We start from the raw sequence: 13,521 nt of genomic DNA, 5'->3' as shown, positions 1-13,521 counted from the left end.
GGAAATTAAGCACATTTGGTTGGCCCTGACTAGCGCTTGGGTGGAAAAGAGTTGCTGTGCAGAGGTAGGGCAACAGCAAACCACCTCTCCGCCTCTTTTGATAGAATTAGATAGCCCAGGCTCAGCTGATCTCATCAGATCTTAGAAGCCAAGCAGTTCAATGCGCACGCCTCGTTCATCTGTCATCCAAATTGTCCACTTCCGCAGACTCTTGCATAAGGAGAGCACATGTTAGTGACTCCCTGGAGCTTTGGGGTTTTTTTTAATTATTATTATTACTTTATTTTTATTTTTTTGCACATCCCTTTTCCTTTAAGCGACAGCCCAAGTCAGATACACCGAAGCCTCATTTTGGGTCCTGACGGGCTTCACTAAAAATAGGCAGCCACATGACACACACGGAGAGGCTCCTGCACAATTCGGCTGGACATGCTCAGATTGTGCCTCTCACCCCCCACCCCACCCCTACTTAACGCTGCTTCTCAGCCAGAGAAAATGCCAGGCGCATTCCCTAAGCTGGAAGCGGCTGGCGAAGCAAGAGAGGCACAGAGAGGCCAAGATCCGCACGCCACCTTCCTGCGCTCTTCCCAAGCCAAGCTTCACCTTCCCAAGGGACCCTTTTTTTTGCAATGCATCCGGGAGGGGGAGAGAGGGAGGGCGAGGAGAAAGGAAAACAACATGCCCACACCTGGGCCCCTCCTGCTGGGAATTCATCCCCCAAACATCTCCTCCTGCATTCTGGGGGATGTAGTCTACCTTTGCTTACCGGGCCCAGAGTGACAGGCAGGTTGCAAACTACATCTCCCAGAATGCTGTGCCACTGGGAGGGGGCAGCGAGGGGAGGGGCCCCCAGTGGTGTTTGCCTCTGCCAGGTCTTGGGACTGTGCTGCCCCACGCCTGCCCGTAGAGGGGAAGAGCCAGCTGCGCTCTGCTGGGGGGTGAGTGGGCTGGGGGGGGGGAGGTTTGCTAGGTCAAACATGGGTGGGGGGGCTGCTTTTGCTCTGGGGGGGGGCTTGGTTCTTGGAAGGGGAACAGGAGCCTTTGGCTGCTGAGGAGGGAAGGAAGGAGGGAGGCAGCCCCGGGATGGAGAAAAGGGATGCAGGAGAGGAGCTTGTGGTACCCAAAGTGGTACCCAGGATGGAGATGGGCCAAAGAGGGTCCTGGCCTTTTGTCGGCTGCCCCTCTTCCAGGCTCGGTGGCTCCTTTCTTGAAACAGCAGGCTGTTATGGAGAAAGGATCCGGGAGACTCCCGAGGAGGGAAGTGTGACTTTTCAGCTAGGATGAGACGGCTGGTCTCCGAGGGGGTCGGGGGTCCTGCAGGGTCTGCGTAACCTCAGGGGCAGGGGGCTGGGCAAACTCAGCTGTGGGTGTCTGCCAGCTACTGGGGGCTTTTCTTCCAAAGAGTGGCTTGCGAGTGAAAGGTGAGTTTTGGAGGAGGCAGCATCGGGATGGCAGCCGTTTGAGAGCGTCAGGCAAGCTGTCCCTATCCCTGTCAAAACAGAGAGCGGTGGAAATCTGGATGTTCCTTCACAGGCTGGGGAGTGTCTCGTTTCCCCCTCCGCGTCCCCCGGGTGCTTCCTTGAATCTTGGTGACTTGCTGCCTCTCTGGATACTTGCTTCGTAGCTGTGCTTGTACAGTCAGCCCCTGTGTTGAATTGACTTACTGCCCTGTAAGGGGGCAGAGGATTCTGCAGGGGGCTGGGGGCTCAGGGGCAGAGCCTCTGCTGGGCATGCAGAAAGTCCCAGATTCAATCCCTGGCATCTCCAGCTAAAGAGGAAGAGGCAGGAGGTGGTGGGAAAGACCTCAGCGTGAAGCAGTGGAGAGCTGGCAGTGGCTCCATGGCAGAGCCTCTGCTTGGCCTGCGGAAGGTCCCTGGTTCAATCCCCAGCAGCACCTCCAGTTAAAAGGACCAGGCAGGAGGGGATGGGGAAGACCTCTGGCTTGAGATCTTGGAGAGCAGCTGCCAGTGTTAGCCAATACCAACTTTGAGGGACCAAGGGACGGATTCAGTATAAAGAAGCTTCATTTAAGAGGGCAAGGTGAAAGCCCCTGGAGAGGGGCTGTGGCTCAGGGGCAGAGCCTCTACTTAGCATGCGGTCAGTCCCAGGTTCAATCCCCGGCATCTCCAGCTAAAAAGACAGGGTGGTAAGTGAGGGGGAAGATCTCCCCCTGGGACCCTGGAGAGCAGCTGCCAGTCAGAGCTGATAATACCAAGCTAGATGGACCTGAGGTCTGATTCCGTATCAGGCAGCCATCCCAGCCCCCACTATCGATTGCCTGGGGGGGGGGGATTTTTCTAGAGATTGCCTGGGGGAGGGATTTTCCAGGGATCCTCTGCCCGATTCCTCCCTTGTTTTGAATCCCCACCTGCTTTGATTTGCATCAGAGAGGTCCAGGGATCGCTCTCTCTTTCCCCCTTTCTCGGTGGAATCCTTTCCCAGCCAGCCAGGGTACCCCCAATCCCTTTCCTCGGAGGTACCTGGGCACTACAGGTTACACATGTTTGCACCCTCCCTCCCCCCCCCCCCTCGAGAAGCACCCTGCTGAGTGTAGGAGCTCCACCAATTACGCAAATCATATGCTTTCCACCTCTTCTCCCCCTTTATTTACACAGCGGAGCCGCTGTTGAATGGGAGCTGGTGGGTGGGTGTTTCTTCCCCTTCTGGTCCACGACAGAGTTTGATAACGTTGCCATGAGAATCTCCTGCTGAAGCCACCCAAGGGTAATGAGGGCTGGGAGACGAGCACCTTTAGGGAACCCGGCTCCTTGCCGTGGGCTTCAGGTAGGTTCTAGATGGGTCTGGTTGAACATGGATGCCAGAGGCTAATCTCTAAATCCCAGGGAAAGGAGGGGGCGTTTCTCTCTCTCCCCCCCCCCTCACCTCTCCGATAATTTACGTAAGAGAGATAATTCCCCAGGAATTATCCTGCGTGTGTACGTTTTTCTTAAGCCGGTTAGCCCAGACTTGGGCCTATATTTAGTGCTCCAATGACCCTGAGAGCCACTTTTCTTTTCAGAGGGGAGCTCACGTGTGTGTTTGTGTGTGTGCTTGTGTGTGTGTGTGAAATCGCCACGTTAGTTGTGTTCAGGGAGCCCTTGTGAACAGAGCTGGAGAAATGCTTTAGCCGGCTTGTCCTGTTCTTACCCAGATCTCGTTTTCTTTTTCTCTTTCCTCTCTCCCTCTTTTCTTGGGGATCTGTTGGCCTTCCCAGATTTGTGGCACATCAGCCCTGCGGAGATGGCCCTGTTGAAGAGTGGATGGCTTTGGAGACAGAGTGAGTTGGCTTCTTGGCGGGGGGTGGGTGGGTGGGTGGAGAAGAGGCAGAGTGGCCAGTTGGGATGCCAGCCTCCAGGGGGGACCTGGGGATCGCCTGGAATGACAGCCCATTCCTCAGGCCACGGAGGAGATCAGGAAATGGATGCTTCAGCAGGGCATTGCACCTCACGGTTCTTTCTCTTCTCCCCGGGCTCCTTCTCCAAAACTCCGGAAATTTCCCAACCTAGATCTGGCATCTTTACCCCTCCGTGGCTGGGGTGGGGAGGGATCTGACATCTCAAGTTGCCAGCTCAGGATAGGAAATCCCAGGAGATCTGTAGATGAAGTCCAAGGATGGCAGGGATCAGTGGGCTAAAATGGCAAAGATACCCTCCAAAGCAGCCATTCTCTACAGGGGAATTGACCTCTTTTCTACCCCCAAAGAGATCCGTTGTCATTCCAGGCCCTGGCCGGAAGCTGAAAAACGCTAGCCGTCGGGCTCCCAGTTGTGAATTCAGGTCACGTTCTCTGTTCCCACCTGGAAGCTGGCGCCCCTGAAGAAAACGTTCTCGGAGAGGCAAGGAGTCTGCTTAGATATTCATGTCTCACCTTGGCTCCTGAGGAAGAGTTTGGGGGACATTCAAGTTCTTGGCGCTTTGTGGATCTTGAGAGTTTAACGAGAAGGAAAAGCTGCAGCAATCTGCTCTTTCATGACCTGGGATTAGGCCTGAGGTCCACCCCTCCAAGTGGGGTCCCTCCGAATTTATAATATCTCTGTCATGATAGAGAGCTTGCAGCCCCCAAAGGGTGCCCCAGGAGCCGCCTCCTGAAATCTGCAGCAAAATGCCCCTGCGGGACCCTGAATCTGCCCGCTGTGGGTGGCAGCCCTCCAGAGGAATTCCTCTCCGGTTTCCAGACGTCGAACAGAAAAGATCCGTTGTGCCTTCAGGCTTCTCTCTAGGGGGCCAGAAACGCTGCTGTTTACAAAGAGGGCGGCAGAAAATGAAGGTTCAGTCTGGTTATTTGGAAGGCCGTTTTTATTATGCGTTTGATTGATGGGTTCTTATGGATTTTAGTATTGGGGGTTGTGATTTATTTTATTGGGGGTTAATTCTGCCTTTTGTGGAACCAGCCACAAGTCTCCGGAGAGGGACGGGACAAAAATCCAACAAATAAATAAAATTTTATAAACCATCTTGGGGATGGTTTTGGTACCAGGTAGGGTCGCCGGTTGCAGGGTGGGAAATTCCTGGAGATTGGGGGGCTGAAGCCGGAGGGGAGCAGAGTTTGAAAAGGGGCAGGACGTCAGACATTGAATCTTCCCAAATGGGCATTTTCTCCAGGGGAACTGAGATCTCCAGCCACCACCTGGAGGCTGGCAAAGACAGGAACAGGGCACACAATTGAGGAAAGAACTGGGAGAGGGAGAGACCCAGGTTTTTCAGGAGCTGACGGGTGATGCCCTGAAGTCTGAAACAGTTGGCCATTTGTAGGACGCTGTTCCATGTGCCGTTTGGGGACGGTGTTCCCTAGACTCTTCCCTCTTCTCCAGAAATCCACGGCGTCATCTGTGTTGGCCAACTGGCACAGATCCTTCAGCAGCTTAACCAACTTGTCATTGCCTTTCTGGATGAAAAGGATGTTTAAATATTTAGACAGAGGCTGGAGAGCCATCTGATGGAGAGGCTGATTCTGGGAAGGCTCAAGGGGGTGGCAGGTGACAGTGGAGGAGCGAGAGGGTTGGGAGTGTCCTGCATAGTGCTGACCCTAATGGGCCAAAGGTCTCATTCAGCATAAGGCATGTTCCCCATGCGAAGAGGCCATGGGGCTCTGGCTCATTGATGGAGCATCACTTTGACCTGCGGAAGGTTCCGGGTTCAGTCCTTGGCATTTCCATTACAAAGACAGGACTGACCTATAGGGACTGGTGGCCTGACTCAGTATAAAGCAACTTCATGTGTTCATGTGGGATTATCCACTCAAACGATTGCTGGAACCCCTGAGCTTAACGTTTCTCCTCCTTCCCCCAGCACCCCACAGTGTGACCATCTGTTCCTAGAAGTCCTCTACGAAGTACAACATCCCAAAATAACTATAAACCCTTATCTGAGCTGAGTGGCATATTTAAGTTTTATTCCTGGTATAAGTTCTGTGTGCCCACGAAAGCTCACCCTGGAATAAAACTTTTTGTTGTTCTTAAAGATGCCGCTGGAATCAAACTCTGTTCTGCTGCTTCCGATCAGTCCAGCCACCTCTCTGCTCCCCGCTCTGCTACTCTGTGAACGAACCTAAGTTGGGGGGAAGTGGCCAGGGTGCCAACTCTCCAGGTGGTGTCTGGAGCTGTCCCAGAATTTCTGCTGATCTCTAGAGCAAAGGGGTCGGTTCCCCTGAAGTAGATGGCCACTTTTGAGGGTGGACTCGATAGTCTTACATCCCGCTGTGGCCCATCCCTGAACTTTACTGCCCCCTTCTCCAGGGATTCCCCAACCTTATGACCTTGTTGTAAAAGTGGGATTATCTTACCATGGGTGAGGTGTGAAGGGAGGATGAGAGCTTGCTCACAAATCAGTTTGTTTAGGTTTGGTCTGTGTAGAGATGGGACCTGGAGATCCCCTGGAATTATGGCTCACCTCCTGTGGACAGAGATCAGTTCCCCTGGAGGAAAGGGCTGCTGTGGAGGGGGGACTCAGGGATGCCAGCCTCCAGGTGGGACCTGGGGATCCCCTGTAATTATAGCTCATCTCCAGGCGACAGAGATCAGTTCCCCTGGAGTAAAGGGCTGCTGTAGAGGGGGGGGCACACCATAGCATTAGGCTCCATTAAGGTCCCTTCCTGTCCCAAAATCCCATCCACTCCCAGCTCCACCCCCAAAGCCTTCAGATATTTTCCAGCCCAGAGCTGGCAACCCTAGTTCTGTGAGTCAGGCCTGGCTTGAATTTATTTTTTTAATGCCATAGGGTGCTGTTCACTGCTGAATTGGGAGGGCCTCAACGTGGGGGAGGGTGCTGTCAGGTGATGGTGTGACATCACTTCCTGGGTGTGACATGACTTCCTGGGTGTGACATGACTTCCTGGGATGTCATGCCACTTGAAGAATTGCAGTTCCGGGCCGCTTACGACAAGTGTTGGATTAAGACTGGGAAGACCAGTGTTTTATATCCATACTCTGCCGTGGAAGATTGGCGTAGCCCACTTCAGAGTTGTGAGGGAGAAACAGAGCAGGGATGCCAGCCTCCAGGGGGGACCTGGAGATCCCCAGGGATTACAGCTCATCTCCTGGCAGCAGAGATCAGTTCCCCTGGAGAAAAAGGCCTGCTTGGGAGGGTGAACTCTTAAGGCATTGAAGTCCCCTCTCTTGAAACCCCGCTCTCTGCAGGCTCACCCCCAAAGTCTCCTAACCTAGAGATAGCAGTCTTAAAACAGAGGTGCATGTTAATTATTGTGAGCTGGACTTGCCAACCTTCCTCAGACTCCACGCTCCACCCCAAAACCATCACAAGGACCTCAAAAGAGCCCTGCTGGGTCAGACCACAGAGGGTCCATCTAGTCCGGCCTCCTGCCTCACATTGTGGCCAGCCAGCAGCTCTAGACGGTCAACAAGGAAGCCTAGAGGCCGAGGCCTTCCCCTGATGTTGCCTCCTGGCTCTGGGATTCAGGGGTTATCTCCCTCTCGCAATGGAGGAGCCCCTCCGTCACCATGACTCTCTCTGTTCCCCTTTCAGAGCTGTTCATTCCTGTGTCCATCTTTACATCTTCTAGCTGCAAATGCCCCATTATAATCCCTCTCTTTAGTCCCTTCAGGAATTTCTCAAACCGGACTAGCATCCCCAGCTGCTAAGATCGGAGAGCAGGATTTACGTCTTGATGTCAGCTGCACTGAGCCTTCTCACAGGGAGGGGCAGTCTATAAATATTGTTATTAATAATGAATAACAGAGATGGGATCCGGACCACAACGGCCGTGGACTTTGCACAAAGCGGGCTCAGAATATTCTTTTGCCCACAGCCGAGAAGCAACTATCATCTCTTTGTCCAAAAGGACAATATTTGCACGTTTCTTTCTCCTTCCTGCTCCCCATTGATCCGGCCCTTTCTGGGTCTGCTTAAAGGAGACCTTGGCTGCGTTTGATATCAGAGTCTCGGAAATCTAGCCGACGAGGCAGAATAAGAGAAGGCGCAGCCGGGAAGCGAACTCAGCAGTCCCAGCAGGGCCCCGATCCGCCAGGAACGTCCCGGAGAGGAACCCCATTGGAAGGGAGACGGGTTCGGAGAAGGGCATTTGCCCAATCCCCGCTCAGGACTGACAGAGGGAACGCTCTTGGCGGATCGAGTCCTCTGTTTGGACACCAAGCCAACCTTCCCACTGCAGTGTTCGGAGGGGGTATTATTGAGCTGGGCTTGGACCGTCAATAAATAAATGCAGTGACCTTCCCGAAAGGGCTGGCAGAAGAGGCTGTGCATTAGCATATCGCTGGCTCGTCTTGTCTGATCTCGCCGCCTTCCCCTTCCTTTGCTTTCCCCCTGCCCACCCGGCCCTTTCTCCCGGCCTCTGCAGGTTCCATTTTGCGGCGCTGGAAAAGGAACTGGTTCGTCCTCTGGGTGGACGGCAGCTTGGTCTACTACCAGGACGACACCGGGCGCGACATGGACGGCCGCATAAACGTCAAATTCAACTGCCGGGACGTCAGGACAGGGCGCGAGTGCAGAGGTGGGTAGGGACGAGTGATCGCACTTGACCGTCTCTTCTGGAGTGGTGAACTTGGCCGTGGCTGATGCTGGGTACAAAGTTTTTGTGAAAACCATAACTTTTAGGATTCCTTCCAAGGCAAGTTTACTAGCCCCTTCTGCTGGCCGAAGCAGGGCCCATTCTGCACATGTTGGATAATGCACTTTAGAAGCAGATTATCCTGTTCTGCACAGGAAAATCCAGCTGCCAAAGCACATTGAAAGTGCATTATCCAACTTGTGCGGAATAGGCCCAGGTGTGTCCTGAAATAGGGACCCTTTTCCCCACTAGATTTTCTCTGTCTTGTCATTTCCACTTTCTGATGGTTTTGGTGCATGCAAACAAAGAGAAAAGTGCCCCAAATCCAGAGCCTGGAAGTGACATCAGCATGTTGGGGCCAACTCTCCGCATTTAGGGCAAAACTCTATGGTAGAATTTGCTTCAAACCATAGAGTTTTGTCCCCAAAACAGTGTGTCACCTCTTTGATAACCCCAGTGTGCCAACATTATTTCTGAGTGACCTCAGCCAGTTTGGTGTCGTGGTTAGGAGTGCGGACTTCTAATCTGGCATGCTGGGTTCGATTCTGCGCTCCCCCGCATGCAGCCAGCTGGGTGACCTTGGGCTAGTCACAGCACTGAGAAAACTGCTCTGACTGAGCAGGAATCTCAGGGCTCTCTCAGCGAAGGCGAATGTATGCCCTTTTGAGACTCCTTTGGGTAGAGAAAAGCAGCATATAAGATCTTCTTCTTCAGTAATATCAGGGCCCTCTCAGCCTCACCCACCTCACAGGGTGTCTGTTGTGGGGAGAGGAAAGGGAAGGCAACTGGAAGCTGCTTAGAGAGTCCTTCGGGTAGAGAAAAGCAGCATCTAAGAACCAACTCTTCTTCTTCATATCAGTGTTCTTCTGGGTTTGGGTGAGTTGGGGGGGGGGAGTTGGGGGGGACAAAGTATGCCCAGAAAACAGGGAATTCCCACAGGGACACTATTTATAACCCATCTTTATAATCCACTGTTTGATAGTCTTACAGATTAGGGGTCACCCTAACTCAGAAACTACTCCCCCTGGCATCACACAGTATTCATTTTTTTTCCTATTACACTCTGATTTCATGAACTGGAGAAATTGCCCCCCTTCTTCTTATAATATAATCAGCTATTATTCCCAGAGAATGTTACTTTCCATTTCTGATTTAATGCCAAACTCCCAGCTCTGGATTCAACAGAATGATGGTTGATGATGAGAACAGGGCATAATTATCACAATATAATAGTAATTAAAAAAAATGAGCAGGAGGCTTGGCTATCTACGAAGGGATACCCGTTCACATCTTCCTCCTCTCCTTGCAGGATCAGACAGTCAACCAATAAGTCAGTAGAGAGCCAAAGTACTTAAAAAGAGAGAAACAGGAAGTAATTCTGTGGCTGGAAGGAGAAGGAACAGCGCTTCCTTTAACTCTCCGCACATTGCCTGCAATTCCGTCACATCTTTAAAGCAAACCTCTGAAATCAGATCCTCAAAAATCGAGAAAACGCCAAATACAGCATGTTGCAAACAAAGCAGAGGGAACCAGAAGGAACAGATAGCCGCAGCTTGAGATGGGGAAGGGTGGCAGATACAGCCCAAGCTCATCGGATCTCGGAAGTTAGGCAGGGCCACTGCTTGGATCGGAAACCTCCCGGGAAGGGTCTGCGGAGGAAGGCCACGGCCAGCCCCCTCGGCTTCTCCCTGGCCTTGAGAGCCCCTTGCTGGGGGTCACCAAAACTTGGTTGCAATTCAATGGCACTTAAGAACATGAAAGATTCCGCTGCCCTCCCAGTTGCTGGCCCTCGCCGGTGCAGATGGGGAAGCAGGGTGCACACAACTGAGCATGGGCAAGGGGGAACTTGGGGGCACATCCGTGTGGGAGGCTGGGGGCAAACGGGTGCCACCCATCTGCCCTGGGCCCCTCAAGGTTCGCACCAGTCCTGTCAACCGTGGCTCTCTCTCCTGCTTTGCCACAGGAAGTGCTGCTCCCCCCTCCCTGCCTCCTTTGTTTGCTTTTTTGTGTTGTTCTCGCACTGCATGGTACCACCGTGCTGAGTCACCAGCCACATTCTCTCGCAGGCGGTCGGCAACAAAGGGACGGGCGTCGCAAACACGGCGGCCCGTCCGTAAGCATCGCAGTGCGTCCTGCAGGGCAAATGCAACCCCTGACAGTTCTGCAGGCGGCCTCTCGCTCCCACTGGGGTCTAGGTTCCAGGATAGGAGGCTTTGGGTCTGGAGCAGCTTTCGTCTGTCTTGGCTCCCTGGAAACCGCCACAGCTCGAATGAATTCGGGGGAGAGAACTGCCCTCCTTGATTGGATTGGCTTGCAAAGGTCCCACGGATCTTTTCCGGACGGAGGGGCTGTTGCAACCCTTGGACGTAAACAGTCCCATCACGGGATGCTGACAAACAGCCCGGCTTCTGTGAAGGAAGTGAAAGAGCAAGGGCAAATGACTCAAGCGCTCAGGCTGTCTGCTGTTGGCTGTAGGAGGGAGGGGTGCCATCTCTGGGCTGGGGAACCCCTGGAGTTTTTGATGGTGGAGCTGGGGAAGGGAAGGTTTGGGAGGCAGAAGGTGGATAGAGAGAATCCACATTTCAAAGCAGCCATTTTCCCTGGAGATCAACTGGAACGGTGGGGAGATGTCCAGGTACCACCTAGAGGGGTGGAAACCCTAGGAGAGGGGACTTAGCAACTGTGGGAGCATCTACATCAGGGGCTGGCAGGGGCTCCTGGGAATTGTAGTCCACGGACCGCTGGAGAGCCACTGTTTGCCCTTCCCTGAATATGTTAGGTAGGGTTCCCAGCTCCAAGATGGGAAATACCTGGATAGAAGGTTACTGTTTGGCATCTTGCCTTATTGTGCTTAGTATTTTTGTATATTGTTGTTTTATGGGTTTTATTGTATGGCTTTATTGGGGTTTTATATGTTGTTACTCGCCTCCGGGAAAAGGCGAGCAATAAATGAAATAAATAATAGACTCCACCCTCCCAAGCAGCCATTTTCTCTAGCGGAACTTATCTTTGTCGCCTGGAGATGAGTTCTAATCCCAGGAGATCTCCAGCCGAAACCCAGAGGTTGGCAACCCCAACTCTGGGTTGGGAATGACATGGAGATCTGGGAGGGGGGATCCTGGGGATGGCGGGGCTCAGAGAGGACAGGGGCACAAGGCCACTGAGTCCAGCCTCCAAAACAGCCACCTTCTCCAGGGGAAGTAGGGTCGTCAGGTTCTCCCAGCCTCTGGCAGGGATGGGGGGGGGGGTCAGGTGCAGCGCCTCGGAGTCCCCCTTCCTCCGAAGCATCCCTTTTCTCCAGGGGAACTGACCTCCACAGTCTGGAGGTTCCAGGGGATCCCCAAGTCCCACCTGGAGGTTGGCATCCCTAAGCAAAAGGGGCCTCTGTCGTCTGAAGGCCCCTGACTATGGCTTCAGTTAAGCCTCAAGGGACTGCTCGTTGTTCTCCTCTCCTCCCAGCGCCAGGGCCCGGGCGGGGTAGAGATGCCAGAACAAAAGCTCCGGGGGAAGCGCGTGGGCGGGTTGAGATGCAAGCACAAAGGCCCTCTGTTCGAAACCCGGCCTGGGCCAGCTTGCGGGGCAATGCGCTGTTGTATTTCTCGCTGCTGGTGATACATTCCAGCCCTGGCAGGGGCCTGCGGGGACCCCGTGCATTTCCAAGTATGGTGTGAGTGCCAATACGGAGCTCTGAGACACCCAAAACAGCCACCGTGAGATTGCGCAAACAAATCGAAGGGATGGATCCTGTGGCTGAGGCGAAAGAGCTCAAATGCTCTCCTGGGTAGTGATTAAGAGCAGTGGCTTCTAATCCGGTGAGCCGAGTTTGATTCTCCACTCCTCCACATGCAGCCAGCTAGGAGACCTAGGGCCATGCACAGTTCTCTTAGAGCCATTCTCTTGGAGCAGTTCTTTCGGAACTCTCTCAGCCCCACCTACCTCCCGGGGTGCCTCTTGTGAGGAATGGATGAGAAGGTGGTTGTGAGCTGCTCTGAGACTCCTTCGGACAGTTTGCTACAACTAGGCTCTGAACATGGAAGTCGGCCTCAGTCAGTGCTTCATGTCAAGATTTCTGCTTTGCTTCGTTTCCGTTTTGGGGCTCCTGGTTGGTTCTCTAACCCTGACCCTACTGCGCCTTTGGTTAAATATCCCGTCAGTGTGATCCTAAAGGTAAAGGTAAAGGTATCCCCTGTGCAAGCACCGAGTCATGTCTGACCCTTGGGGTGACGCCCTCCAGCGTTTTCATGGCAGAGTCAATACGGGGTGGTTTGCCAGTGCCTTCCCCAGTCATTACCATTTACCCCCCAGCAAGCAAGCTGGGTCCTCATTTTACCCACCTCAGAAGGATGGAAGGCTGAGTCAACCTTGAGCCGGCTGCTGGGATTGAACTCCCAGCCTCATGGGCAAAGCTTTCAGACAGCTGCCTTACCACTCTGCGCCACAAGAGGCTCTATCAGTGTGATCCTACTTGAGCCTAAATGAGAAAGTCAGACTTTCAATAACCAATGAATAGTCAAGATCGGTGGCCGGGTGAGTCTGTCTGTAGCCCTGACTCTTGAGCTTCCGTGAATCACTGCTCACTTCCTCAGATACAGCTAGAATGAGAGTCCATCTGTCCATCTATCACAAAGTGGATGGGTTTCCATTCTTTGCGGCTTAATGTGGTGCGTTCAAGGGAAATAGATCAAGATGGGTAGTTGTGTGAGTCTTTAGCAATAGGAAAGAGCCAGAGTCCAGGAGTACCTTCGAGACTAACCAAATTTGTGGCAGGGCAGGAACTTCCATGAGTCATAGAATCCTAGAGTTGGAAGGGACCTCTTGGGTCATCTAGTCCAACCCCCTGCATGCAGGACACTCACAACCCTCTCACTCATCCACTGTCACCTGCTACCCCCTTGAGCCTTCACAGAATCAGCCTCTCCATCAGAGGGCTATCAAGCCTCCCTTAAAAAAATTCCAAAGAGGGAGAACCCACCACCTCCCGAGGATCATAGAATCATAGAATCATAGAATCCTAGAGTTGGAAGGGGCCAAACAGGCCATCTAGTCCAACCCCCTGCTCAACGCAGGATCAGCCCTAACCATCCTAAAGCAGGAAGCCTGTTCCACTAAGAAACCGCTCTGTCAGGAACTTCTTCCTGATGTTTAGACGGAATATTTGTTTGAATTAATTTCATCCCTGCTCACTTCTTCAGATACAGCTAGAATGAGTTCCCACCTGTCCTTATATCACAAGGTTGATGGATTCCTGTATTGTGCGGCTAAAGGTGGCACCTCCCTTGAAGAAACATCTAGATGGTCGGCCAATTCTGGGTTTGGAGAAACGGGGGGATTTGAGGGTAGAGCCCAAGAGAGATGCTTTAGGATGCTTAGGGCTGATCCTGTGTTGAGCAGGGGGTTGGACTAGATGGCCTCTATGGCCCCTTCCAACTCTATGGTTCTGTGATTCTGTGATTCTATGATGGATTTAGGGAGGGAAGGGACTTCTGCCCATGAGGTTCA

General features: G+C 53.0%; 1 protein-coding gene across 3 annotated transcripts in view; it reads left to right on the top strand.

Moving 5' to 3' along the window:
- The first annotated feature begins 832 nt into the window (after positions 1-832).
- The window catches only part of PLEKHB1 (pleckstrin homology domain containing B1), a 32,210-nt gene continuing 19,521 nt past the window's right edge, over positions 833-13,521 (top strand). The window contains exons 1-3 of one of the 3 annotated variants that reach the window (XM_077341205.1): positions 833-938; positions 3,215-3,277; positions 7,813-7,965. In XM_077341205.1, coding sequence (XP_077197320.1) covers positions 3,241-3,277; positions 7,813-7,965 — 190 coding nt within the window. In that variant the 5' untranslated portion in view covers positions 833-938; positions 3,215-3,240. Of the gene's footprint in view, positions 939-1,351; positions 1,422-2,695; positions 2,785-3,214; positions 3,278-7,812; positions 7,966-13,521 lie in introns of those variants that run through there. The other 2 variants (XM_077341207.1, XM_077341206.1) reach the window with 2 other exon arrangements.

The sequence above is a fragment of the Paroedura picta genome, chromosome 6 (assembly GCF_049243985.1).
Source record: "Paroedura picta isolate Pp20150507F chromosome 6, Ppicta_v3.0, whole genome shotgun sequence".
Classification (NCBI taxonomy): domain Eukaryota; kingdom Metazoa; phylum Chordata; class Lepidosauria; order Squamata; family Gekkonidae; genus Paroedura; species Paroedura picta.
The sequence above is the reverse complement of the archived record's forward strand: the minus strand, read 5'-3'. Positions and strand labels throughout refer to the sequence as shown.